Here is a 27,978-nt window from a genome sequence, read left to right as displayed (position 1 = left end):
ACGAACAAACATGCATTTTCCTTTTTAGTGGTTGTTTCTATAAGGTAATTTGTTCCACCTTGACTACAGTGGTACCCTAAGTGTCTTAATGGTACCCTCGAGTAGATGTATTGCATCTGGAACTTGAAACTAAGTTCATGTATTATACTGAATTTAAGTTGTCTGAATTAGCATATTATTCAATTATTATTATCCCATACCAAAAATTGTAATTAGTAGAAAGTATACATGACTTACAACGACCATAATAAAATCACACTTATTCCAGTGGTACTCTTATTGTTCGTGACTTGAACCATTAATTATTATCTGCATGCGTTTAAATGACATATTGAAATGACGTGTGACGGAAATTGCAGTTCCCCAGATTTAGCGTCTGTAATTTCTTTTCCTTTTCAGTGGTTCCTTTTACGAGTTCATTAGAAGATAGTATCACGTTTTTTTGTTTTGGTTTTTATTAAAAGGGATACGAATGTCTGTGACACAATAAAATATGTAGTTTAAACTTTAAGATTTAAAGATAATTCAGTTTAAAATGGCGTATAAACAAAGGAAAAAAACAGTTGACGAAAATCAAAAATTGGTCCCAACAGTTGTGTTTAGGAATGAATTTTTCTTTCTTAGCTGTTTAATTTATTTATTTTTCCTTTTTTTATGGAGTTGATACCCTATTTTCAGTTTTAATATAGATTAAAAGCTATGATTCCAATTCTTATGAACATAAGTTACATTGAAAAATAATACCTGACTAATAGGATTAAACTGTTTTAGTCAAAATGGATTGAGGAATATTATGAAACTTTAGTTCTGTTCATATTTTGTGTTAAATTGGGTTAAACATATGTATACATAATTAAGACACTTTGACAACATGATATATGGTTATTGTTAGTGGAATTTGATTGTATATAAATACAGGTGCTTCTTAACCATAAGATATTCAACATACTTTCTGAATACTAAAGATGTATGGTAACTTGCCAAGTCATGTTGTTATGTTTGGAGATAAATGTAGACATAAGCTGGTAGGTTGTTTTTTTTATTTTTTTTATATACATTATCTATTATTTGTAGCATGTTTTTTTTTTCTGTTTGTAAATAACTTTGTGAATATTGTAGGTCCTTCCAGAGGATTGGACTGCCTTGTTGACTGGAGTTTGTATTCCTGTGGAAGTTCTTCGAGGGCCTAATAGTCGTACATGGCCTATGCAGCTAGTGAAGGTCATTGGGAATAGCAGAAGTAATATGTGTCTTGATATTGGCTGGGAAAGTTTTGTTAATGAAAATAACTTGCTTGATGGTGAAACAATGATTATTTATTATGCTGGTAATAGAACATTTTATGTCAAGGTTTTTTCTCCGGCTATGGTTGAAAGACGTGCTAGTATTGAACCTCTTCAAAACGAAGAGGATGTTTAAATCTATGTAATTTTACCAATGGTACATTATAATTGTATGGTTTGTACCATTGATCTTTTAAAGCAATAAAAAATTGGGATGGACGTTCTGCTCAGTGAGATGCATGTAACGAAGTTGATCATTACATTCCACAATTCATATAATAATGCCAACCAACGCAACTAGTGAAATAAGTACAAACAAAACCTGGAAAGCTTTGGATTGCTCGGCCTATATGAAAGGGCCAGTATTCTCGTACCACTGGTTTTTTAGTGGTATAAATGAAAGTACAGAACGTACCATCCTGATTGTAGTGGTGTATATTGTCTTCATGTACGCAACATATCTACCCTTACCAGAGTTAACTCGAATAATCAAGGTTTCCCCTGTTCGTAATAACTAATGACCTAATACACACATTAAACAGGAAAAATCCAACATAGTCATTGCATAATCCAACATAGTTTTAGGCGTACAGGAAAATAGTGTTAGCGATATTAGTGATACCAAATAATGTGAGTACCAAATGTCCTCCTATGAGGGTTTTGTACCACCCTACACAAGAATTAAGCATTTTTCCTTTTAGTGCTCATTTTTATACTATAAGTTGTACCACCCTGATTAAGAAACATCCATTTTCCTGTTCAGTGGCTCTTTTTTTAAGGCCTTGTGTACAACCGTGACTAAAGTGGTACCCTTGTTGTCTTAGTGGTACCCCGGATCAAATGACAACGTCTACTCCGAGCATGATACATGAATTACTTAAATCGTTTAACAATCGATAACCATTAAGGGGATTAACGATCCATGCAACAACTACATGAGTCAAAGAACAAGTTCAACCAGATTCACGTGCATTACGAATTTAAGGTACATGTTGACACTGCGACCTCGTTAAAGGATTCCAAGTTCATTGTTGCCACAAACTCTAGTACTCGTAAATTTAAGTCTATGTAAAAAATACATTATCGAAATTGAAAATTATCATTAAATAATGTTGTACATTGTCGTACTAGTAATGTAAACATCCCAACATGTGTGGTTAACCAATCAGTAATAAACTATGACTTGGTTAGCGAGGTCAAATCTAGTAACTAGTTATTAGTGTCCCAACTAATTTAGTGAAACCTTGTACGACAAATTATTGGTATCATATTGAACTTAGGTTGTTTGAAATAGCACATTGTTCAGTTTTTATTATCCCATAAAAAAATTGTAATTATGATAAAATACACTTTACTTCCATGTACAAACATAAAATCACTTCAGTCTAATATAAGCCCAAATACACTTCAGTGGTACAAATATTGTTTATGACATATACCATTAATGATGAAATGCATGCGTGGAATGACGTATTGAAGTGACGGGTCATGGAAATGGTGGTTCCCTAGATTTTTCCGAATTCCTTTTAATGTTCCAAGTAAACCACCATTTGCGCAGAAGCTATTAATTAATAGTCAATATTACTTTTCTCTCCCACTACATCCACTCCTCAAGGATTTGAACCGTCACTTATGCTATGCACTCCTCTCTATATATCGGACAATTCACTGGTTCAATTACTTACTTCAAACATTATCAAAATTAAACAAACACTCAAAAGTAACTCACTTGCTTTCTATCTCTAAAAAACCGAGTTGAACATTCCCCAAAAACTCAAATATAAACATGGATATAGTAGCGAAAAGGCAAGAGATTTCATCTTCCATGGTTGACATTTTGCCCTCTGAAGTTTTATCCACCATTTTATCATGCGTTGCCAAGTCATCTCCAGCTGACTTATTTCGGTGCAGATTAAGGATGGATTTTTACATTTTGCACTATGTTTTACGTTTACATACACACTGAGATTTAAGTACTTTCATTTCTGGTGTTTGTAATGTTGAAAGTTACAAGACCCTCCGAAGAATATCCGAGGAGAAAAGGGTCCTTCAACCAATTCCCTTCTCTTGGATTCGAACACAAATGTGGTTACACCAAGAGGAGGCGAACACATTTTTCATGGAGTGCGTGGAGAATGACCATCCTGAAGCACTTCTTCACTTTGGATTTGTGAGGCTTCTTTCTTATTGTCTATGAGTTTTAGAAATTACAATAATAATGCTGTCTATAAAACTAATTACTGTTTTCAATTCGCTGATTGACTAATTACTGTAGCGCCAGTACTTCTCTACTATGGCGGTAGACGAAGGTTTAAAGAGTCTAGAACGAGCAACGGAGTTGCAAAATACGGAGGCAGCATATATATTAAGCCTCATATATATATTTACGGGAAATGAAAACAAAGGTATTAAGTTTTTGGAGAACACCATCAACATCATCGGATCAGCAGGAATCGTCCAGAAGGAAGCTACGTGAATTGGCAACGTCAAATTGGATGAGAAATAAGTATCTTTTACAAAATATGCCGCAGGCGCGGCTGTTTTGCAAACTAAAAATACAAAACGAAAAGCACTTATCTGCCTGGGATGGTGTTTACAACGTAGCTGTTGAAAATAAAATAGCTTGTTTAACTTGTAAATGTGTTAGGGAGATAAGCATATTGTACACCATATTACATGGTCTAGACGGGATGCAAGATATATGGGATAACTATTTGGTTTAATGACATTTCTTTTTTTAACTAATTGTATATGATTTGTTACATTTGTGTTTAACTTGTACACAATAATATGTTTCACATATTAGAACAACTAGTATTTATCGGAGAGATGTTCATAATAATAATAGGTGAAGGAGATGTTGAAAATGTAAATAAACTTACGTTTATTAATAAGCTAAATATAGTATTCCCATATTTAAACTAGTATCTTTGTATAGTTCAGAACTACTTGGTCATTTAACTTACCAATATTATTTTACGTTGTTTACGTAGTAGCAAATGCAAATGTTTAACACACATAAACAGAACAACAAAAACAATTAATAGTCAACTACGCTACTAGTTCTAATATTACGAAGTACCACCATGATTACAGTGGGACACATGTATGGTATACCATTATAGGAACCTATTCATTTAAATACCTGTACTTACAACACATGGATATAAATGACCAATGGTACAATTCATTAACGATAACTGTACCACTGAAAGATGTTATATCAACATATACAACAAACAAATATCAAACCAGTAACAAACCAGTGGAATTAATAAAATTACAAGTGATTGGAACCTGATGTACCAGGAGTACCTAATACACTTGCCGAAAAACCCCCGGAATTAATTTACAGATTATGATTTGTTAAATTCGTGTTTCTGTTGTATGTAATAATATGTTTTACAGTTCAAAACAATACACACAAACACGGTAGTTCACAATATTAGTTGTATTGTTCTCAACTACTCCATGATCAAACAAACCTATATTAGTTTACGTTGTATCAAAAGCAGAAATTCAAGAAATATAAACAGAACAACAACAATAAAATTTTACAACAACACCAATAAAAGAATAGATAAATATGGATTTCAACTCTGACAACGTCTACTCTGACCTTCAAATTCTACATATGCTAAGAATGTACCACCCTAATTACAAGAACAATCTGCGAATCATAAGGTGCACATTCACAGGAAACACATGAATATAACTGCCCAATGGTACAGTTCATGCACGATAAGTGTACCACTAAAACATGTTTAAACAACAAATACATTCCAATGCATTAATTAACCAGTTGAATCGATTACATTACAAGTGATTAGAACCTGATGTACCAGGAGTACCTAGTACACTTGCAAAAAAACCACCAGAATTTGTTCCCCTAACAGAAGTGAAGTACCCTAAGGAACCATCCACATCTTTCATTTGAATCCCTCCAACCGATCGTACATAGTCATTCGTTGACAATGACATACTGTTCTGTGCTGCCGCAGCTTGCTTCTTTGCTGCGTATTTCGCCCTAGCAGCCTTTTCTTTTCCCTTTTTCTCTGTGCAAGATGGATACCTTACATTGGTTGTACGATGGGCCTTCTTCTTGGGCAACGGTGGATCCCTAATCACTGTTGGTACAGATCCATCATAACTCCCCACAACGGCACTAACTGGTGTAGGGATTGTATTTGGCAACCCAGATGCATGTGTAGCTAGTGTATTTGTACAACCCGACCCCTTGTTTAAAGCCACAGAAGAAGGCGTCCGAACAACACAATGTACGCCATCATCCTGACCTTCATTTTCATTATCCTTAGCTACCTGTTCCTGTTTTTTGGCAACCATTGCCAACACTTCATTAACTCTGAGGTCTATCAATTGCAACAACTCTGCCACAGCCTCAACACCGTCCTTACAAGCTGAAGTCTTAGAGCAAATTGGTTCATACATCCCCATCAATTTGTGATATTACTTGGCTTCATCGGTTTTAAGTGGATCATGGTAAGCTACATTCACTCGTGTATGTTTCCTTTGAATATCCTTCCTCCAACGCCGTAGAATATACTTCTCAGGAACAAAAGAAACACCGCAATGGTAATACACAAAGATCATATGTCAAAAAATGATTCCATGGCACTCAAACTGTTTACAGCCATAACTAGCTTCATATGTATTACTGTCATAGCACACCCTGTAGCATCTCCGAGTCTTAGTCACAGATTCTTTTTTTGCATATTTTGGCTTGATCCACACTCGGTCCTCAATAACAAACTCAACTTGATTCTCACCAACTTCATAGTCATCTAGGCGACGCACGTACAACATCCTCTTGCACTCCTACTGGACTTCTTTGAATTTCGCGTCCGTGTAACACTTTTGGAACACTTCCTCGCTGGGAAATCGGTAGCTACATGCCTAATGTACCGTAGTGTGTTAGAGTCCGCAATTTTTTCTAACTCGGCCCTTACCTGCATTTCATCGCAGTATCGAAGCACAAATTCAGAAAACGTTGTATGCTTGTCAACATAACCTTTGAAGAAGTGATTGAAACTTTCAGAACGCTGGGTCATTATCATCCCGGCCCAGAATAAATGCTTCAAATAGGTTGGGATCCACATGTGGCTTTCCTCATACAGCCATACATTTCAAATAATTGTAATTAATGGCCCATTTAAAAACATACAAACCTTATACACCTGGACTCCGGTGAATGGTACATTCACTGTCTTAGTACCACAACTAAGAAACTTGCAACAAAAAATTCAGTGGTACAAAAGTCTACCACTAAACCTGCTCCTACCCTAAATCAGAACTGAAACAGCTTCCAGTCCCCTGAACACAGACAACTACACCTATGCATATTCTAACAGAAATCAGCAACAATCACAAACAAAAAACAAAAAAAAAAAGGGAAGAAATCGAATTGCAGTACCTTCGAGCCAACTGTTATCTCCTAGTTTGTAATAATCAACTGCGTCCACCCAACGATCTACAAATTCATCAGCATCTAAACTACCATAAATGATATTTTCAAACTCATCCTTTACAGCTTCATAGTCCGCATGCTTACCCACATACCTCCCAAACTTCTAAAGTATGTGTCATATGCACCTATGGCAACTCTCAGGCATAGTCAAGTTTATAGCTTTCCTAATCGCCGGATCTTGATTCTTTAGGATTGAGATAGGAGCTTTACCCCCCATGCAATGTAGCCAAGTCCTCAACACCCACTCATAGGTCTCCGCTGTCTCCCGAGAGATCAATGCACACTCAAACAAAATACTCTGCCCATGATGATTCACACCAATAAACACAGCAAAGGGAAGGTGAAATTTGTTTGTCAAATACGTACTGTCAAAACACACAACATCTCCAAACTCCTCATACGCAGCTCTACTCCTCGCGTCTACCCACACAACATCTTGTAATGCCCCGTCCTTCCCAAACCGACATAGATGGAAAAAATTCTGATTGTCGGCACTCATTTTGTTGAAGTACTCTATCATGCCATTCACATCACCCTCAGTAAGCTCAAGTCTCGTTTTCTGAGCCACTGCATTCTCCAAGTCTCTTTGCGTAAATGTCATCTCTTTCACTCCATTACGCTCCCGAGCATAACAGATGTACATTTGGGATACCTTCACCTTAGACTTCTTCGCCGTATGCACCTGCTTCACCAAGTGATTGTTTTTCACCATTAACTCGTACTTCCGGTACATCGCTACATCCTTTGACTTTCCCGGAGTAACAATGTGACCTTTGTGCTCCAAATTCAGCCTTCGAACAACTCAGTTCCCTTCCTCATTAACACTGGCATACAACTCCATAGGACACCCGCACTTTTTATTCTTCCGTTTCTGAACTGTCTCCTCATCTTGCAACAACCCTTCCTTAAGTGCATACTGTTTACTCTTCCTTGAAGGGTAACCATAACAGTCACAAGTCCACTTTGCATTCCTTCTCTGCTTACAACACTTCCCCTTTTCCAATTCCTTCTTCACATCCACCCACCCACAAGCAGCCCTCACTATACCAAAACCCTTTTGCCTAGCATAACTCCAGAAATAGGTATCCAACTCATCCTAGTTCTCAAATACCATGCCCAAACTTGGGGGTGGTACTTCCTCTTCCACACCAAACACAGTGTGCACCATTATCATGTTCTTTTTTGGGGTTATGAATGAGGAACCTTCTTCACCAGCCCCATCAAATTCCCCTTTAACACCAGGCTGAACCTTCATCTTCCTCGTAATCTGCCGCTGTATCCTCAACCTCAAACCCTTCCCCCTCTTCATCCTCCTGCACCTTACCTTCTCATAATCCATCATCACTCACTAATCCCACATTCTCTAATCCCTCCTCATAAACAGATACATCATCCTCCCCACCATCTTCATATCCATCAGCTACATCCACCTAATTCACATGCAAAACCATGACTCATTGAAAATACAACATTATAACAAACAACCAATAACCAAACACATACACGACAACACCAAACTCAACAAACTATATGATCACATAATTCATAACAAAACTATTTTTTTACCTTCTTTAACAGCAACTGGTTCGATAAATAACAAGTTCAAAGCTTATTTTTTTTTGTTTGTACAATTTTTAACACAAACAGGTTCGCCAATAACTCATACAAATAGCAGCAACTCATCCTTCACTCCATTACCATTCTTAAACCAACACATTCCCAAACAATTATAATACATTAAACAAATTTCATCAACTCAACTACAACAACCATTTTATCAAATAACAATGAACAATCTACTTTCATATCAAAGATTATGGCAATTTAACATTATCAATTAGCCATTTACTTACTCAATTACTTGGATTAAAGTTCATATCAAATTTACAATAAAGGGTCCTAACCATAACAAAGGTACCTAAGCCTAACATCTTCCTCATCTAATTAAAAGAGTCTACATTTTATAATTATCCAATTCAAATACTCATTTATAACCCTCAATTTTCAACTCCTTCATCTTCAACTCCTTCCTCCACTTCAACCTCCTCATAATCTGACCCCCATTCCTCTCCATCATCTTCTGCTCCATGTTCATTCTCCTCCTCATCTCCCTCTCCATACCCATGCTCACTCTCAAATCCCTCCTCATTAGCACATACATCATCCTCACCACCATCACCCCCCTATAACAATGACACAACCACAAAACAATCATATACACAACACAACCACCACAAGTAACACAAAGTACAATATATACATTATACATAACATCATTTTCATGGCTACAGAAACCACCAAACCAATGAACAACCATTTTCCAAGTATTAATTTTAGAATTTAAAGACAACCCTCACTATTAATTTCAACCTTCTCCAAAATCCAACAGACACAACACAGATTAACCACACTCACCAATTGATCAGGTTACAATCAACAATCTAACAATACCAACAACAATCACTCAAAAAATTAAATGACTTACATTTAAACAATATGCCTACTTATTTAATCACTATCAACAACAACTATAAATTGGCACAATACCAATAATTGAGAGACACCAAAAAACCCTACCTTTTCAGCTAATTCAATTTTGTTTACACCCTCAATTCATGCCTTACTAACTATTAACTCAAACGACTACCTCATACACAACAGAACGACCTACATAGGGGTTTCAAACACTTACATTCTCACTATCAAACCGCAACTCCCTTGCGCAACCATGACCTTCACCACCTTCACGCAATGCTTCCGCTAAATCAACTCCCAATAAATCAGCAGTTAAACGATTTCGCATTGTCAAAATGTAGTTCGGATTCACAAATTAACTACTAACCATCTATAAACGACTACATCACACTTCTCCATTTCCAAAATTAATTACAAATCTACCTTCAAACTGATTAATTACAATAATGCATGTATGAAAATTACATTTTCACAATCAAAATGCAGCTCCTGAGCGCAGCCATGTCCATGTTGTCCACCGTCACCAATTGCTTCAGCTACATCCACGCCAAGAATGTCAGCTAACCTCGTTCTCATCCTCAATTTCCATTGACAAATTTACGCCATTTGAGTGGTTTTAATGCACCTGGGACAGGATTTCAATGCCTTCAATATAATTTCGCTCAATTCGCCATTGAACAGTCAAACTTTGCTTTAAGAAGGGAGAGGAATGAAAGAGGAAAGTTGCTTTGTCAGACTTCATTTTGGTTTGCCGCTTAGATTTTGGTTTCCCCGTTTTCACTTTCTTTGCCCCGTTATTTTTTCCTCCAGGTGGCACCTTGTCCCCACCCAACTTCAACATATTTACATAGATTGTCATCCTATTTGCTTCCTTCATCAATAGCGCCTATGCGCTGATAGTTATCTATCTCTGATTATTGTTGCTTAGGAAAATAAATGGGCAGGTAAGTTGATTTATTTTCATTTTTGTTGTTGCTTTGATTCAATTCGATTTTGAAACAAGTTTTTGCGAATTTGATTGTGGATATTAGGGTTTTCCCAATTATTTGTTTCAGTATTTGTGATTATAGTTCATATTTTAGGGATTTTGCAATTAAATGTTTGCATATTTGAAATTTATATTGTTGAAATTAAGGTTCATTTTTGATAATTTTTGTTCGATTGATTTTTTTTGTTCGCTTATTTTAATCAAATATATGATTCCATATTGTTTTGGTAGTAATTTTATGTTCTATTGTTATTTGGTTGTAATAATTATAATTCGTTTGATATAGTTGATACATTTTAATTGCTAAATTTGCAGCATTCTGGTTTGATTTTCTTTTCTGAAGTAATTTGATATTGGTTCTTGATTGTGGCTTTCAGATCTAGATTAATTTAACTTTATACTATTCTCATAGATTAATTTTGATATTTACATTTTAGATTTATTAACTTACTTTTGCGTTTATATTATGAACATGTGATGATGTGAACTCATTCTCATCTTCTCATTTGGGAACTATATACAATGGTTTCTCTTTTATGTTACAGATGTTGTGTATGTCATTGCTTGTTATAGACTTTTTTGTCATATGGCCTGGATAATGACATGGTTATTTGTCATATGGATGACATGGTTATACCTTAGATCTAATGTGATTTACTTTTAAATCATTTTTATTTACATATGAGGTATTTTGATCAACTTTTGAGTGTTTTGTATATACTTTTAGAGCGCATACCATGCTGAGATTCAGGCTTAAAGAAATGCTCACGCCTCTACTGCTGTGAGCAATTTCCAGGCATGGGAGTTCTATGAGCTACAAAGCTACTCCCAAAAATTAAGCTTTTCGGATGGAGAGCGTTGCACAATGATGTAGCTGTTCTTGGTAATCTAATCAGGAGGGGTGTGAGTGTGGATCAGATGTGCCCAGTCTGTGGGGGCGGTGAACCTAAAATGCTGATGCATTCGTTGTGAGTTGTACTGCTGCTAATTTAAGCATTTTGAGCAATTTGAGCTTTCTATGTGTGGAATTTGTTTCTTCTTTTGATTTCCTAATTTTAAATTTATTGGAAATCCTTCAGAAAATCAGTATAGACTTGCTGTTGTGTCTTTGTGAGCTTTCTGTCATTATTTTCTTTACATGGCAAACTCAGTCCTTATGCAGGATTTCTAACAGGAACTTTTTTGATAGAGATGAGGGGTACCGATATCTGACATTTTCTATGGAGTATTACCTTCATGTGGGGATGCAGTTTATAAAACTATTCATCTGCCCTTACAGAAAACTGTTGCACTGCTGATTAACTGTGGCAAGTTCATGATTCGCACAGAATAATTTTCAATGATTTCAGTTTTATGCAGGTCTTTGGTCTTATGAGTTGCATTTCTATATTTTACTTCTTTTTAGGTGAGGTGAAATCTTATTATTTTCAGCATATATCTAACAGTCGCTTGTTTGCAGAATTTTATTTCTAGCAGGGAAAATCATGTCACAAGAGATTGGATTGCTGAGGAGACTCTCATCATGTAAATTATTCTTAGGGTAAATTTCTGTCTTGCATTACGTTTTTTTTTTTCATCAGAAAATCCAACTGTTTGACAAGAAATTTCGAATAGTCTCTTAAGACGACTGATTAAACTATTCAATTTCAATCAATTCAAAGCTGAAATTGAGGAATACTAATATAATGTGAACATTCAATTGAGGAATACTTTTGAGATCGTTTTATTTACTTTTGAGATCGTTTTATTTTTTTAATTTACTTTTTGAGTAATTTTCTTTACTTCAACAATATACACTAGCCTACTAGCTCAATAGATAGAGCATTGTGCAAGTGCACAAACGATGTGGGTTCGAATCCCACGTAGGTTTATTTATGAGATGAAATTATTTCTTTCAATTATTTGTGTGTATTTCATTCAATTTACTTAAAAGTATTTTTTATTCACTTTAGATTCTTTTTTATTTACTTTTAAATACCCCAATCTTCTTTCTAGTTGGAGGTCGTATCTTAATGCGAGAGCTTCAGCAATTGCAGAAGAAGTGTAGTATGATTGTATGAGCATACTTTTCCAGCTGCTACAACCTTATCCAACTCATCCATGGTCACTGTCCCAAGCCTAATAGCCCGCCCCACTCAAACATATGCATCCATATCCACCTTCTTGTAAATGATCGGGAAGCTGCTTTGAGCAAGAGTACAACCTGTGCAGGAGGAGCAGCAGAAGCATGAGTAGAAGTAATATTATTTATTTACTTTAATGATGTTTTAATTTACTTTTTAGCCTTTTTTATTTATTTTTGAGCTGAGATATTTTGAGTTCAACACTTTATCACCAAACAATGACATGCCCCATCTCCAACTCTAACCCCTACCCAGGTACAAAATAAAAGAACAAAACTATGTTACTATAACCCAAGGCTTTATTGCAGTTACTTTATAGATTATTTTATTTACTTTTAAGATTATTTGGTTTACTTTTGAGTAATTATTTATTTATTGTGGGTTCGAATCCCACGTAGGGTCATTTGTATTTACTTTAAGAAATATTTTATTTACTTCAACTTATTTTGTATCTACTTTTATTACTTAGGAAGTCAAGCTCACTTATCCAAGGATTAAAGGTATGACAGAAGGTCTTATAATCTTACACTACGTATTTAAGCATTCATAGCAATTAGAGACTGTCAATAAGCATTTTATCATAGCAATTTCTTTATTTTAGAAGTAGAGAAGGTGAATTTCATTTCTATTTACTTTAATAAATATTTTATTTACTTTAACTTATTTTGTATATACTTTTATTACTAGAAACTCAAGGTCACTTATCTCAGGGTTAAAGATAAAACATGTTGGTAAACTAATACCCTGCTTTTTCTTTTTAGCAATGTGTACCCTAGACTGAATAGTTGTGAGTAGATATAATTTACTTTTAAGTAAATACTATTTACTTTTGAGTTAATATTATTTACTTTTAAGTAGATACTATTTACTTTTAAGTAAATACTATTTACTTTTGATTTATGTTTTAGCTATTTTGATATACTTTTGAGATGTTTTGAATTACTTTAAAGTGTTTTGTAATTACTTTTTAATATAACCTATGTAGGAATCGAACCTACACCTCTATGCATTCGCATAGTGCTCTACCATTTGAGCTAATAGGTTTACTTTTTATTTTTATTTTTTTTATTTTTGGACACAAAGCAAACAAGCAAATTTATTAAGGAAGACTTGAAATGTCAAGAACCACTACATCCGATAAACCATCGAGCACCTCTATGATCCACACTCTCATCTCAACATAACATTTACTCAAATGTGTTAATATGTGAGCAACCTCATTTCTCTCGTTTGTTGCTCTTGAGATGATGGTACAATTTAGCATTGTCCGTCTTCAATATAATTTTATTGAGACCTGCTTCAATTGCGATTTGCAAAGCATTCCTAGCAGCCAGCGCCTCACTAACATCAATTGCAAATTTTCCCTGCAACCTGCAACCTGCAACAAACACTTGTAAGCATAGTGATTAGGGGATTTTTCCCTACCAATCATCACCTGACAACTGGACCAATCAAGTTATGCCATGTGTCCGCCACGTGGGCCAACAAGAGCCTGCCACGTGTTAGGTATTCATCAGTCCACCATGGACTAATTACGACACGACACGTGTCCTCCCCGATGCCAAATAGAGAAACTGGCCACCTAGGTCCAAAGTCTTGTGGAAGCCCAAGAAGCCCTAGGTTGACCTAAACCTAAGACATGCACGCATCCCAAGGCATATAAATGTCATCATTAATCCTCATTAAACGAGATTACGCCAATTAATTACTCTCACCTAGAGAAAACCCTTTACCTTTTTCTGCATTAATTACTCCTTAAACAAGTACTAACTTGACCGTCGGAGGCGGAGCTCCTTCCACCCGGAGTCTCCGTTGCTTTGCAGGTACAGGCACACGGTTCCAGTCTCGAAATTGTAACTCTCCCGCAGGTAATCAGAAAACCCCAAAACACATAGTATAACAGCTGCTTCAATGTGGTATATCCTAAATTCATCTTACTGCATCATCTGTGAAGATAGTATCCGATTGATTGATTAATTTTCTGATATCAGAATATGCTTAGTATATTTTATGAAGCTAAGGCTAATGAAGTAAGAATAGTAGCTGATAGTTTAATAAGCATTTATTATCCTCATTTATGAAGTCAATGTCGAGACTCACACGGCCTCTGACGGGACCCTAAGAGCTCGACGCACCCGTCACACTAAAAGGAAAGAACGGGTATATTACCAAGCTGGACCCAGCAATCCAGCCGGCTCACCGCCTGATCAACAACAGGCGGTTGAAGGATCTGCTCCTATTACAAGAAACGAACTCATGACCTTCATGAGGGGGTTCAAAGGAGAGATCCAAGAATTAATCAATAAGAAGACGCCTGCTCCCTCCAAGGAGTAGTCGGATAGGAAACCTTCTCAGTCTGGTAGAAGGAAGCCTGTACAGGGTTGAGAGGCGACCCCCCACCCTAACTCTAAAAAGATCGATTGGGGAAACTCCATTTCTCCTAACCTATGGTGCAGAAGCTGTTTTTTCCAATTGAACACTACGAGCCGACTCTTCGAGTAATGCTGTATGACGAAGAGGCGAACTGGGAGTCTATGCGCTTGGCATTGGACTCACTTCCAGAAAGAAGGGGCAATGCGGCTCTGTGCTATGAAATCTACCGCCTGAGAATGACAAGGTCATACAATAAAAGGGTGCACAGGCGTCCACTCAAAGTGGGTGATTTTGTTCTAAGAAAAATGGAAGCAGTCGGTAGGGCTAATGAGGCAGGCAAGCTAAATCCCAATTGGGAGGGACCCTACCGAATTTATGAAGAGGTTCGAGACGGTACCTACCACCTGGAAACACCAGACGACCAACCCTTGCCTCGAACTTGGAATGTAGATAATCTCAAAAAGTATTATTTTTGAATGATGTAAATAGCCGAGAGCTACTAATAAAAGTTTGCTATTTCACTTCATCTATTTTGTACTAAAAGGGGCATGCCTACTGGTAAAACAGTCGGCTACTCTCCATAGTTTTCAAATACGCATTCAATAAAGAGGGGCATGCCGCCTGTACCTATACAGCCGACTACTCTCCCATACTTAGTTCACCAAAGAACTACCTAAGGCTTATGGCCGAAATGATCAGACCAGGCGCCCAGCTAACTGATCCAACTTTTTTTTTTATAAAAAAACTAATCCGACCTGTCCCAACATCATAGCAGGCGTCCGGCGGCATCCATTCGGATGAAATTTGTCGCAGAGAGCAGCTCCCTTTTGGGTGGAACATTGTTCTATAAACTAATTACACGACACCTATACGACTGTCCACAAAGACAACCAAGTAGCCGTTTTTGAGACAAGGATAACTCTATCACTGATCCAACGAGTGTTAGCAGTTAGCATCCGCGTCGGATAACCGACTGTATTACTTGGGATAAGTACAGCCGGTGCCTCTTGAGTTAATAGCCAACAAACATTGGCGAATTAAGGGGTCCAGCCGGCCTCCGCCGCTTGGTACCTCTACTACTCAAACAGAAGTGACGGTGACTAAGTAACATCAATGTCAACTTATAGTCACTCCCTAAAACTTGGTTCGAAATCTAAAAGGTTTTTGAATATACCTCCTGTTTCTTATAGAGGAGCATTCAAACCCCTCTTCTTACTAGGTTATCGCATCTTGAGTAAATAACCAACAAAATTGTTGAATCAAAGGGACTAGCCGGCCTACGCCGTTTGGTACCTCTACTACTCAAGCATAAACATGACGATTGAGTAACCTCAAAGGTTACCCATAATCACTCTCATACTTAGCCAGGATTCAAAAGGTATGACGAGTCCACCTGCCTAAAGGCGAACCAGAGCTTTCGTACCCAAACCCTGCTAAGATGTTTTCTCTTCAAACCAAGCATGTTTGAAAAGTTGGTTCACAGGTCGACTGCTTTTTGGCAAGAAAGGACTCGGGAACTATTTCTATTTTTTTTCTAACTTGTTTCAAGTTAAGCAAACCTAACGTTTTCATCAAAATATGTTGGGGTCCGACTGGGTAAATGGCCGACTGATCGCCTAACCTGGAACTAAGATAACTAGTCGACCAGGGGCATAAGCAGCCCTCACATTGTACCTGTTCGCAACGTTTGGCCATGTAAAACAGTCGGTATGACATATAAGCGGATATCAAGGATCCTCGACACTTAGCAAAAAATTTGAAAAAACAAAGTAAAATTCGAAACCTGGATAAGCAAAGACGACAAAAAAGATGGTCGCTGAAATCATATAAATAGCCGGCCATAAAGACCGGCAAAATATTCGGTACCCCGGCCCCTCGGCCGGGTAAAGAGATACAAAAACAAACGGCACGCAGGCCGAAGAAAAGATTGAATATAAAAAGCTTTAAGGTTGTGGTAGAGTTTCGATATTGATTGCCGCCTGATCAGTATGGGACACCTGGTTCTAAGAGGCATCCTTCTTACTTGTCTCGGCATCAGGCGCAGCTTCTTTAGATGCTTCCACCACAATCGGCTACTGATCGGTGGACAATAGGTCGTTAGTTTACTATCCTAGATCAAAATTTCAATTTATATCTCCTATCCTAACTCTATCAATTTTACTTTAGATAGCGGTAAGGTAGGGTCGATTCCCAAGGAAACGGGGGTTTAGCACAATTAATACTAAATCTAGGATAAATTGCTAGTAACAAAAAAGGGGTATTGAGATTTGTGTTTGAAGAATCCTATGGATAAATCAACTACTATTGAGCCTAGAATAAACTAAAAACAATAGAAATAGATTAAACACTCTTAAATGCAAATAAATGGACAAGATTAGAGAGATAACAATGACAAAGCACTAGGGAGAGGGGGATTCAATCATGAACAAGGAACACTAATGAAAACCAATAAGGAACCAATTCTAGGAGTATAAACTCTACCTAAGATAGTTCATTCTCATGCAACTACTCAAGCAAGTGGATGAAATCATTCACACCTAGATTAAATCATTCTCATGCATTCAATCAAGGGCTAGACTCTTAGGATTAGTGGTGCACACACTAACTCCAAGCATATTTTAGCTCAAATCATCAACTCAAGAATAAATCCCAATCAATAATCAATAGATAATCATATACTCATGATTTTCACCCTCTTCCCTAGCTAAAAACCTAATCTAGAAGGAAGAGAATAGCCATAACAACTGACATAAGCATATATTCAATATCAACACAACCTAACATGATTGTAACTTGAAAGGAAATCAAAGAAACTAATAAAGCTTGAATATTTATGAATGAAAACTCAAGTAGAACAATAAAACAAAGAGAACCAAAAACTAGAGAAACAAAAGTAAAGATTGATATTATAAAGATGAAAGATTACCAAATCATCAAAGTAGTAGCAACAATCTAGAAGAAAGCTTGAATATTTGATTACAAAGATTGATTCTTGAAGACTAGTGTTTTCTCTCTCTAGAAGACATGGATATTCTCTCTCTACAAATGATTTAAAACCAATGGAATAGTGAATGCCTCAAAAACTCAAGCTAAAGACTATTTGTAGTCTTCTACCAAAAAGAAGAAAAAGGGCAAGGGAGAGGGCTCTCCGAATAGGCTCCGCGCCCTCTCCAAGTTGGGTATTAAGTTCGTCAAACCCAGATTGCCGCGCCCGCGGCACGCCATCTCCACTTTCTTTTATTGGCAACAGGGCTTTCCTGTCCGCGCCCGCGGCTATGCTCATCAGCGCACCCTCTCCATTTTGGCATCTCCACTTCCTTGGCAATCTCCCTTAGCATCTCTTCTCGAACTAGTAACCCATGATTCGCCCACGAGTGCTATGAGCTATCAAAACACACGAAAAGGAGGTAAAAACTAAAAGAAAAGACAAAAGGGAAGGGAAAACACGAGAGGGAGCTAAAGTGACTAAAATCGAGATAAAAGGGGTGAAAAGAGGCATAAACAAGTGACAAATCCGGGGGAAATCTCTAACGAAAAAGGGTAAAATGGTGGCATAAATGCCACACATCAAAATCCCCCACACTTGCCTCTTGCTTGTCCTCAAGCAAGACAAAGAAAGAAAGATAAATCAAACACCACAAAGGCAAACATAATATGACATGGTTTTGGAATAACAACATTAGAGATCAAAAGGACAAATGCTTTATTCGGACTCAACCATGTCAAAAACATCAAAGAATATTAGCTATTCTCCACTACATGATGCATGCACGCCTCAAGATGCTAAAGATTTCAAGAGTCAAGCCTCAATTAAGCATAGAGAACTAGTGAGTTGTCTTCCGCCCTAATCCCCTCTAAAACGGTCTGCGTTCTCCCCACTAGCTTCAAATCGTCCCCCTAGATGGTTCCTCATGATTCCACGAAGGAACCGGAAAAAGATTCATTTTGAGGAGGTAAAAGATCATCCCGACATCTCAACTATGCACGCTCTCTCCATAGGGTTGAAAACCATCTCCCTCCACCGGTTATTGACCACGCACCCCTAAAGTCTAAGGGTCTTTATTAGGGTTGTAATGACTTGGCTTCAGGTAGAGGTAGGGAGAACATTTGAAATAGTGGTGGTAAATCCTAAGCGAAGCAAGAGAGTGGCCAAATCTCATGGACAAAACTCAAGAAACAACCACAACTCAAACAGTCACCCAACATTTCGATTTCATCACATCACCACCCCTTATTCAAGTACATACAAAATAAATAATTTTCTCATTTCATTTATATATATATATATATATATATATATATATATATATTATATATATATATATATATATATATATATATGTTTGTTGTTTTTTTTTGAAACACTATTTTCTGATCTTCCTTACATATTCAACTCTAGAATTACAAAACAATTTCACAAATGATTCATGCTCACATTCATGACGCTCTTTCACACTAACCTCGCAAACCCATTGCTTCACTAACTAAAAGGGTTGGTAAACATAGGTCGCTAGGCTTGTAATGAGGTTGAGACAAGAATGGGAAAACATTAGGCTCAAATTGGTTGGCAAGAAGGTTGATGCAAAAAGAAAAATCAAATTTGTAACTAAATAAAAGAGAATATAGATAAAAATGAGAAATGGTGCCCTTTTCCTCCCTCAAAGGTCCAAGGTCACGATCTTGGGAGCTAATAGTCAACACAAGGATTCAAACATGCATAGTCGAGGATCCTAACACGCCGCTCAACAAGTTGATGAAGGCTTGAACAAAGTGAACCTCACAAGGGACGAGAAAAGTAATCAAATACCAACTAGAGGGCTTCAAATCCACTACAGGGAGCAACTCCATCTTACCACATCCCATGAACTAGGGGTTCAAACGCCCTCACAAGTTCTTACCCTTGCTACCTTAACTAAGGCTCGTCTAATTCAATCAACAACAATCTCGAAATGTGCATCTCATCACACAGTTAAGAAAAAGGACAAACTTTCTAGGATGCATCATCACGGAGATAGAGTCCAAATGTAGCAAGCAAGTTCCAAAACACAACCATATCATCATGCCATAATTACGCTTATTACACAAAAGGAAGTAGAACAAAAGAAAGAGGGAATCAAGAAGGTTCATATAAGAGGCTTAAAGATTCAAATAAATCCCAATCGACATACAAGTGATCGTTCGGTCTCAATACCAACGATCCCAGGTTCCTTGTAACCGCATGCAAATATCCTCGAACCATTCAACTCCTTCCTAAGCTAAATCCTAAACTAAACACGACACGAGAAGAGAAAAGAAAAGTAAAGGAAAGATCTCACCCATGTCTCTTGAAGAAAGAATAAAGAAACCATGCAATTTACCGTGCCTCCACGTGTCGCTTCCAATTTCTTCCAAGCTACAAGAGAGAGAAAAACAAAGAAAAACAAGGCAAGCACTACAAAGAAAAGAAAGTTAGTACTAGAGAGAGAAATAAAATCAATGAACTCAATTCTTTGGGTATGACCTACTACCCAAACATACCATCATCATAAAATCATCATCATCATAACATTATCATCATATCATCATCATCATAGAAATGGACATCATAGATACCAAACAACAACAACGCTACCAACGACACCTACACCCAAAACCCTTAAATAGTCCCTTGAGTCCTAGGTTCCTTCCCCCACACTTAGCTCAAGCATTCCCAACAATCTCCTTTGACTCAAACATCCCCCCCCCCCCCCACACTAGAGTAAAGCATCGTCCTCGATGCGACACAAGGACATGTAATAAAGGGGAAGGACAACAAAGGGAGGGAACAAAAAGAACAAGGGGGAAACTAATGGCCACTAGGGTCGGCACCATCGTTATCCGCATTCCAACTATCATAAGTGAAACCCGAGGGGGGGCCGTAGGGGTCCCAACCTCCGGAGTAGCCAGGTGGCCACCCATAATGACCTTTGAAGAGGTTAAGTTGGGATGCAGATAACTGGTCATGTGGCTCGGGTTGAACAAGGGGTGCGGGGTGAGAGGGATCAACATAGGGGTAGTTAGGATCACCCCTGTAATCACTCCCTCCCGAAACCCGGTAATCATAATGACCGGACTCATCGGGGAAATCACGCCTGGGCACATTGGGGTCCGAGGGACCCTGCCAATAAGGGTACGTAGGTTGGTTGTCACCCCCCACCCCCAAGATGGCACGGGCCCTTGTTGGGCCGCCACACATGGGTAGTTGACTGGGGGGTTACATCCCCTCTACGTACACTCAAATCATATAAAGCGTTGGTTTGGTAAGAGAGGTGTTGGTGGGAAGCAAACATACCTTGCATGCCGAGTTGCATGCTTTCCATTTGGGCTCTCATTGCCTCCATTTGTTGTTGGTAGTCGGGTTGATGATGTTGTTGTTGTTGCCTTCTTCCTTATTGTTGTTGTTGTTGTTGTTGTTGTTGTTGTGGGAACTCATCCTCTTTACTTTCATGGCTTTGACCGGACCCTTCACCCATAACCATTCTTGCACTAGGAAGGACACCCGAGTCCTTCTTTACACACCATGGATAATTTACTCCTTCCCTTGTGAAGGAAGTGAATTCCGGCTTGGGAAGGAAACAATGATGTTCATGGGAGACAAGTAAGCTCCAAGTCCTTCCTCGATCCTCGGTATCTGCAATGAATTTCATAGTTTTTAGTTGATCGAGGTCGAGCCAAATATCACTCCCATCACTCTTCCCCACGGGGGTGCAAGATTCAAGCTTAGCCAAATGCCCCAACTTCTCGGCTATCCGAGTGACCATTCCCCCAAAATGGATTTCCCCCTTCCTTGTGCCCAAGAGGACACCTTCGATACACTTAGTGAAAAGAAACCTGAAGTTCATTCTATGCCCAATCTCCGGCTGCGTAGCTAGCCATAATATCCGGATTTCCTCAGTTGTAATCTTCCCCAAGTCTTGTTTATTAAAGACCATGTACCCGAGAATTCGATGCAGAAGTCTGATGGCTGGGTGCATGATCTGGCTGGCTAAAGAGTACTTGGAGTTGAAAGCGTCCATTCTCGAAATGACCTTCCAACAATGAAGAGGCTCATAAGCATGGAGGCCTGCATGCTCGGGGAAGAACATATCGGCATCGGGGTTGAAGTCCAGTAGTTCGTTAAACTGGCGGAGGGTGAAGGTTTCTTTTTTGTTAAAGAGCTGGAAGGAGATGGAGAGATCATTATCCCCTGCGGCACGACTTTCGAAAGAAGCAAGAAACTCTAGGGTAGGCTCTTTGTAGGTTCGATATGCACTTGACACAAAGGAACCGAGCCCGAGGTTGTTGAACAAGAACCAACAATCCTCGTCGATGCCAAGCTTGGTGGCGGTGGGATGGTGGTAATGCTTGGTTTGTCTCAAATTCCTGTTTAGGAGGTTGTCGTAGATGGGTTTGTGGTTTTTATTGTGGAATTTGAGGGGTGGTAGAGGTGGTGGAGCGGTTTGTGTTTGTTCATTTTGTTGGGGTTTTGAGGAGGATGAACCTTGAAGTTCTTTCCCACTCTTTCTTTTCTTTGAACTAAACACCATTTTTACCACACAAATATACTAATACCAAGAAATTCTCCTCAATAAGCCACACCAAGATCAACCGCGACAACTTTCGAATCCAATCAAACACCACAAAGAACACCTCCAAGTAATTACCAAGAACAACTCACAACAAGGAAATCTATATGGAGAGACAATTATCACAAACAACAACTTAACAATCAATAATGGTCAAGATGATAAATGAATATATAATAGGAGTACAACCATCAATAATTTCAACATGCAAAATCACAAACATGAAATTTTCTCAAACAAACATGAAATTTTCTCAAACAAGCATATACTTCAAATCCAAAGGAAATAAAGAGTAGAAGAGAAATTTATACCAACAATGAATTCAAATGAGTACTCCTACTAGCCTTTGAAGAAGAAGAAAAGCCCACTCCAAGAACCCTTCAATGGTGGAACCAAATCCTTCACAAGAAGTAGTACCGAGATTTTTGGGTTTTTGATGGTGGAAATTGAGATTTTGTTGAGAAATTGCAAGTAAAGTGATGAAATTTGATGGATTTTGATGATTTTGGGGAGGAATTTGATGAAGAATGGGTTAGGGCTTGGAATGGAGTGAGGAGTAGAGAGAGAAAGAGGGAAAAAACTGATTTGGGTGAAAAAGGAATTCGGGCATATGGCTGAGAGTTCAAGGAGAAGTTGCAGCTCTGAAGGGCCGCGCCCGCGGCATACCCTGTCCGCGCCCGCGGGTTTGTATGCCGCGCCCGCGGGTCCGGCATTCCAACTTTATGACATTCTGAACTGCTGACTGCCGCGCCCGCGGAGGAGAGATGCGCGCCTGCGCTTGTGCCTGTCCACGCCCGCAAGAGTATATGCCGCGCCCGCGGGGTTCCTGTTCGCGCCCTCTCTCGGGCATCTCAAATGCATCTTTCCTTTCTTTTAAATTCTGAAACCTTTTCTCCGTGCCCGCGGGCCTATGGGCCACGCCCGCGGGTCTTCTGTGCACGCCCTCTCCAGGGTTTCTCCTAGCATCTCCACTTTCAATTCTTCTATTCTCCTTCTCCTCTCCAAGCTCAACTTAATAGATTAAAATCCCAAAGATCCAAGTACCTAATGGAAGAACAAACATACACACAATAAGTGATTAAAGAAAAATCGTCCAAGACTTATCAAATACAAGAAACAAAAAATCAAAAGAGTTGAGAACTCGGGTTGCCTCCCGAGAAGCGCTTCTTTATAAGGTCATTAGCTTGACCATTCACATCATATTCAAGGAAGTGGCTTAGGATCCGGCGGATTGAGCCTCATGCACTCAATCATGCCAACTTGATCATTGCAATGGTAGAGCTTCAAACGGTGGCCGTTAACCATGAACTTGTTCCCCTCCGCTTCTAACTCAAAAGACCCGTAAGGAGTAGTCCTCGAAATTGTGAAAGGCCCCGACCACCTGGATTTTAGTTTTCCGGGAAATAACCGTAGCCTAGAGTTGAACAACAACACCTTGTCTCCAACCTTGAAGCTCTTGTTCCTTATATGTCGGTCGTACCATCTCTTAGTCCTCTCCTTGTAGAGCCTCGAGTTATCGTAAGCATCATATTGGAGCTCCTCAAGTTCATTGAGCTTAAGCAATCTCTTCTCGCCCGCCAAGGACATGTCCATGTTGAGCTCTTTGATCGCCCACCAAGCATTATATTCCAACTCAACCGGCAAGTGACAAGCCTTCCCATACACCATCCAGTAGGGGGTCGTGCCAATGGGGGTTTTGTATGCCGTCCTTAGAGCCCAAAGCGTGTCATCGAGCTTGAGAGACCAATCTTTTCTAGACTTGTTCACCATCCTCTAAAGAAGGTTTTTGATCTCTCTATTGGACACTTCCACTTGTCCTTGTGTTTGAGGGTGGTAAGGGAGACCAACCTTGTGATGAACCTCGTACCTTTTGAGGAGAGCTTCGAATTGCTTCTTGGCAAAATGAGAACCACCATCGCTGATTAGCACTCTAGGAACCCCAAACCGTGGAAATATGAGTTTTTTGAGAAGCTTGAGCACCACTTTATGGTCATTGGTGGGGGATGGTATAGCTTCAATCCACTTGGTCACGTAGTCCACCGCCACCAAGATATAAAGATTTCCACAAGAAGAGACAAAAGGCCCCATGAAGTCGACACCCCAAACATCGAATGGCTTGACCTCCAAAACGTTTAGTTGAGGCATTTCATCCCTTTTGGTTATGCCACCACTTCATTGGCATTTATCACACCGTGAGACAAATTTGCGGGCATCCTTGTGCATTGTTGGCAACCAAAGAAGAGATTGGGAGATCTTTGCCACGCTCTATTCAACTCCTCCATGCCCTCCACATGGCAATGAGTGGCAATGTTCAAGAACTCCTTCTATCTCATGATCCGGAACACATTTCCGAAAGAGGCTTTCTCCACATTGCTTGAACAAATAAGGATCATTCCAAAAATATCTCCTCACTTCCTTGAAAAATCTTTTCTTTTGTTGAGAGGAGAATTCCGGGGGAACGACTCCACATGCTAAATAGTTGGCAATTTCCGCGTACCAAGGGCTTGATGCTGATGCCATGGCCATGAGGGTCTCAAACCCTACCTCTTCATTGATAGGCACCTCTTCCTTATTCTCAAAAGGAAGTCTAGATAGATGATCTGCCACATAATTCTCCGTTCCCTTTTTATCCCTCATCTCCATGTCAAAGTCTTGGAGCGAAAGAACCCAACGGATGAGACGCGGTTTCGCTTCCTTTTTGTTCATAAGATAGCGGATCGCTATATGATCTGTGTAGACTATCACCTTTGAGCATATGAGGTAGGACCGGAACTTATCCATGGCAAAGACAACCGCTAGCATTTCCTTCTCCGTTATGGTATAATTCCTTTGAGCTTCGTCGAGCGTTCTACTTGCATAGTAGATGACACAAGATCTTCCTTCTTTCTTTTGTCCAAGTACGACACCTACTGCAAAATCACTTGCATCGCACATTCGCTCAAAAGGCAAGCTCCAATCCGTAGCTTGCACAACAGGAGAGGAGATGAGGGCTTCCTTGAGCTTTTGGAATGCCTCAAGGCAAGCCTCATCAAAATTGAACACAACATCCTTTTTGAGTAACTTGGTTAAGGGCTTGGTGATTGATGAAATTTTTTTGATAAACCTCCGGTAAAAACCAGCATGCCCAAGAAAAGCTCTCACTCCCGTGACGGAGGTAGGAGGGGGCAACTTAGCAATCACCGAAACCTTAGCCGAGTCTACTTCAATGCCCTTTTTTGATACTTTATGGCCTAGGACAATACCTTCCTCGACCATAAAATGGCATTTTTCCCAATTCAACACTAAACTCGTCTCTTGACACCTTTTCAAAACTTTTTCAAGGTTAATAAGACATGTGTCAAAAGATGAGCCACCAACACTAAAATCATCCATAAAAACTTCAATCTCATTTTCAAGCATTTCCTAAAAAATGGAGGTCATGCATCGTTGGAAAGTTGACGGGGCATTGCATAACCCAAAGGGCATTCTTTGGTATGCAAATGTCCCATATGGACATGTAAAAGTAGTTTTCTCTTGATCATTTGGATGGATAGGAATTTGGAAAAAGCCGGAATATCCATCCAAAAAGCAAAAGAAAGCATGATGGGAGAATCTTTCCAACATTTGGTCCATGAAGGGGAGAGGAAAATGATCTTTCTTAGTGTTTTTGTTCAACTTCCTATAATCAATGCACATCCTCCACCCGGTCACCGTCTAGGTGGAGATTTCCTCTCCTCCTTCTCCCTTGACAATGGTCATTCCAGCCATTTTGGGAACCACGTGAACCGGGCTAACCCACTTGCTATCGGAGATAGCATAGATTATACCCGCCTCGCGCAATTTCAAAATTTCTTTCTTGACAACCTCTTGGAGGTTGGGGTTCAACCTCCTTTGAGGCTCAATGGAGGTGGAGTGATCATCCTCAAGGTGAATACGATGCATGCATAAAGTAGGGCTAATGCCCTTGATATCATCAATGCTATGCCCTATCACATTTCTATACTTTCTCAAAACAATAATCAATTTTTCCAAATCAAGACCATTAAGGGAAGCATTGACAATAATAGGGTATTCCCTTTCATTTCCAAGGTAAGCATATTTCAAAGAAGGGGGAAGGGGTTTGAGTTCTACCTAGGGAGGAGGCTTAGAACTCTCCTCCAATTTTTCCTCCTCATGTTCTAGCTCATCATGCTTAGGTTCACTCGCTTCCTCCTCTTTGGCTTCTTCAATGGATCTTGAGGACTCTTCCTCACATGTGATAGCTTCAAACATTGGATCTTGAGGACTCATCATAACCCTTCCCAAACGATCTAGCTCTTCATTGACAACATCAACCCTATAGCACTTCTCAACCATGGGGGTCTTGAGTAGCTTGGAGAATTCAAAGACAATTTTTTCATCGGCTACCTCACATGTAATGGTATTGTTCTTGCAATTGATTACCGCCCCTAAGGTCTTAAGAGCTTCACAGCCCAAAATCAAAGGTGTATCCACATCTTCTTCCATATCCATCACTACAAAGTCACAAGGCACATAGATATGCCCAACTTGAATAGGGACATCTTCAAGCTCACCACAAGGTAGCTTCACCGAACGATCAGCCAATTGAATAATTTTCCTTGTGGGGATCATCTCAATGTTAAGCTTTTGAGCAATGGATAGAGGGATCAAACTAACACTTGCTCCAAGGTCGGCTAAGGCACCCCTAGCTTCCATGTTCCCAATCTTGACTGGAAAGGTGAAGCTTCCCGGATCCTTTTGCTTCTTGGGCATTTTGTGTTGAACAAGTGCACTCAATTGATGGGGAAGAGTGATAAGCTCATCATTGAGCTTCCTTTTGTTGGTGAGAATGTCTTTCAAGAACTTGGAGTATGAGAGAATTTGTGTGAAAACCTCAATGAAAGGGAGGTTAATGTGTAAGTTTTTCATCACACTTAGAAACTTTGCAAATTTGTCATTCAATTTTCTCTCCGCAAGCCGACCGGGAAAAGGAACCGGTCCATCAAGATTTTTATCCTCACTAGAAGTTGAGGATGTCACCACATCCTTAGACTTCTTTTTCTCCATATTCTTCTCTTTCTCATCAACCTTCTCATCTTCAACTTCTTTATCTTCACTCATCTTCTCTTCTCCTTCCTTCTTTTCCTTGCCATCCTCTTCCTCGGGACCCTCATAAGATGTACTCGATCTCAATGTGATTGCCTTGCAAGAGTCGGGTTTCACAATATTGGAAGGGTTGGTTTGTGATTGTCCGGGTAAAGTGGAAGATGAGTTGATAGGAAACCTCTTGGCCAATTGTGCTAGTTGTGAATCAACCATCTTGTTATGAGCCTTGACTACATGCTCCGGGCTTAAACCTCCACAATAGGATGTGTCATGGTTTGTACCACCACAATTTTGACAAGAGAAAGAGTTGACTTGGGAGGAGCTCGCCCCACTATAGACACTAGTATTCAACTTTGCAAGCCCTTTTCCCAAATGCTCAATTTGATGTTGCAATTGATCGACTTTCTCCAACTCATACTTCCCACCTTTCTTTGGCGCATTCCTCCTTCTTCCTCCCCAAGAGTAGTTTTTTACTACCTCTTCAATTGTTGCTTCAACTTGATTTTGAGGGACTTTGATCAATTATCCACCCGCCCCCGCATCCAAATTGGCTCGAGACATCGGTTCCAAACCATCATAGAAG

At 39.1% G+C, this 27,978-nt stretch overlaps 2 protein-coding genes and 1 long non-coding RNA gene across 3 annotated transcripts; 1 reads left to right on the top strand and 2 right to left on the bottom strand.

Moving 5' to 3' along the window:
* Positions 1-9,947: 9,947 nt before the first annotated feature.
* LOC110702973 lies at positions 9,948-12,555 on the top strand. The gene is made up of 2 exons (XR_002507641.1): positions 9,948-11,771; positions 12,227-12,555. It is a non-coding gene; the product is annotated as an uncharacterized LOC110702973 (long non-coding RNA).
* A 10,958-nt stretch (positions 12,556-23,513) lies between these two features.
* Positions 23,514-23,978, bottom strand: LOC110703024. Its single transcript, XM_021880781.1, has one exon. It carries the CDS (start codon positions 23,976-23,978, stop codon positions 23,514-23,516), a length of 465 nt encoding a protein of 154 aa, XP_021736473.1.
* A 597-nt stretch (positions 23,979-24,575) lies between these two features.
* Positions 24,576-27,608, bottom strand: LOC110703023. The gene is made up of 3 exons (XM_021880780.1): positions 26,733-27,608; positions 26,441-26,633; positions 24,576-25,540 (listed from the first exon to the last, which is right to left on the bottom strand). The coding sequence occupies exons 1-3, from the start codon at positions 27,606-27,608 to the stop codon at positions 24,576-24,578; spliced, it is 2,034 nt and encodes a 677-aa protein (XP_021736472.1).
* Between the last annotated feature and the right edge of the window lie 370 nt (positions 27,609-27,978).

This window comes from Chenopodium quinoa, unplaced genomic scaffold (genome assembly GCF_001683475.1).
Source record: "Chenopodium quinoa cultivar QQ74 unplaced genomic scaffold, ASM168347v1, whole genome shotgun sequence".
Lineage (NCBI taxonomy): Eukaryota > Viridiplantae > Streptophyta > Magnoliopsida > Caryophyllales > Amaranthaceae > Chenopodium > Chenopodium quinoa.
The sequence above is the reverse complement of the archived record's forward strand: the minus strand, read 5'-3'. Positions and strand labels throughout refer to the sequence as shown.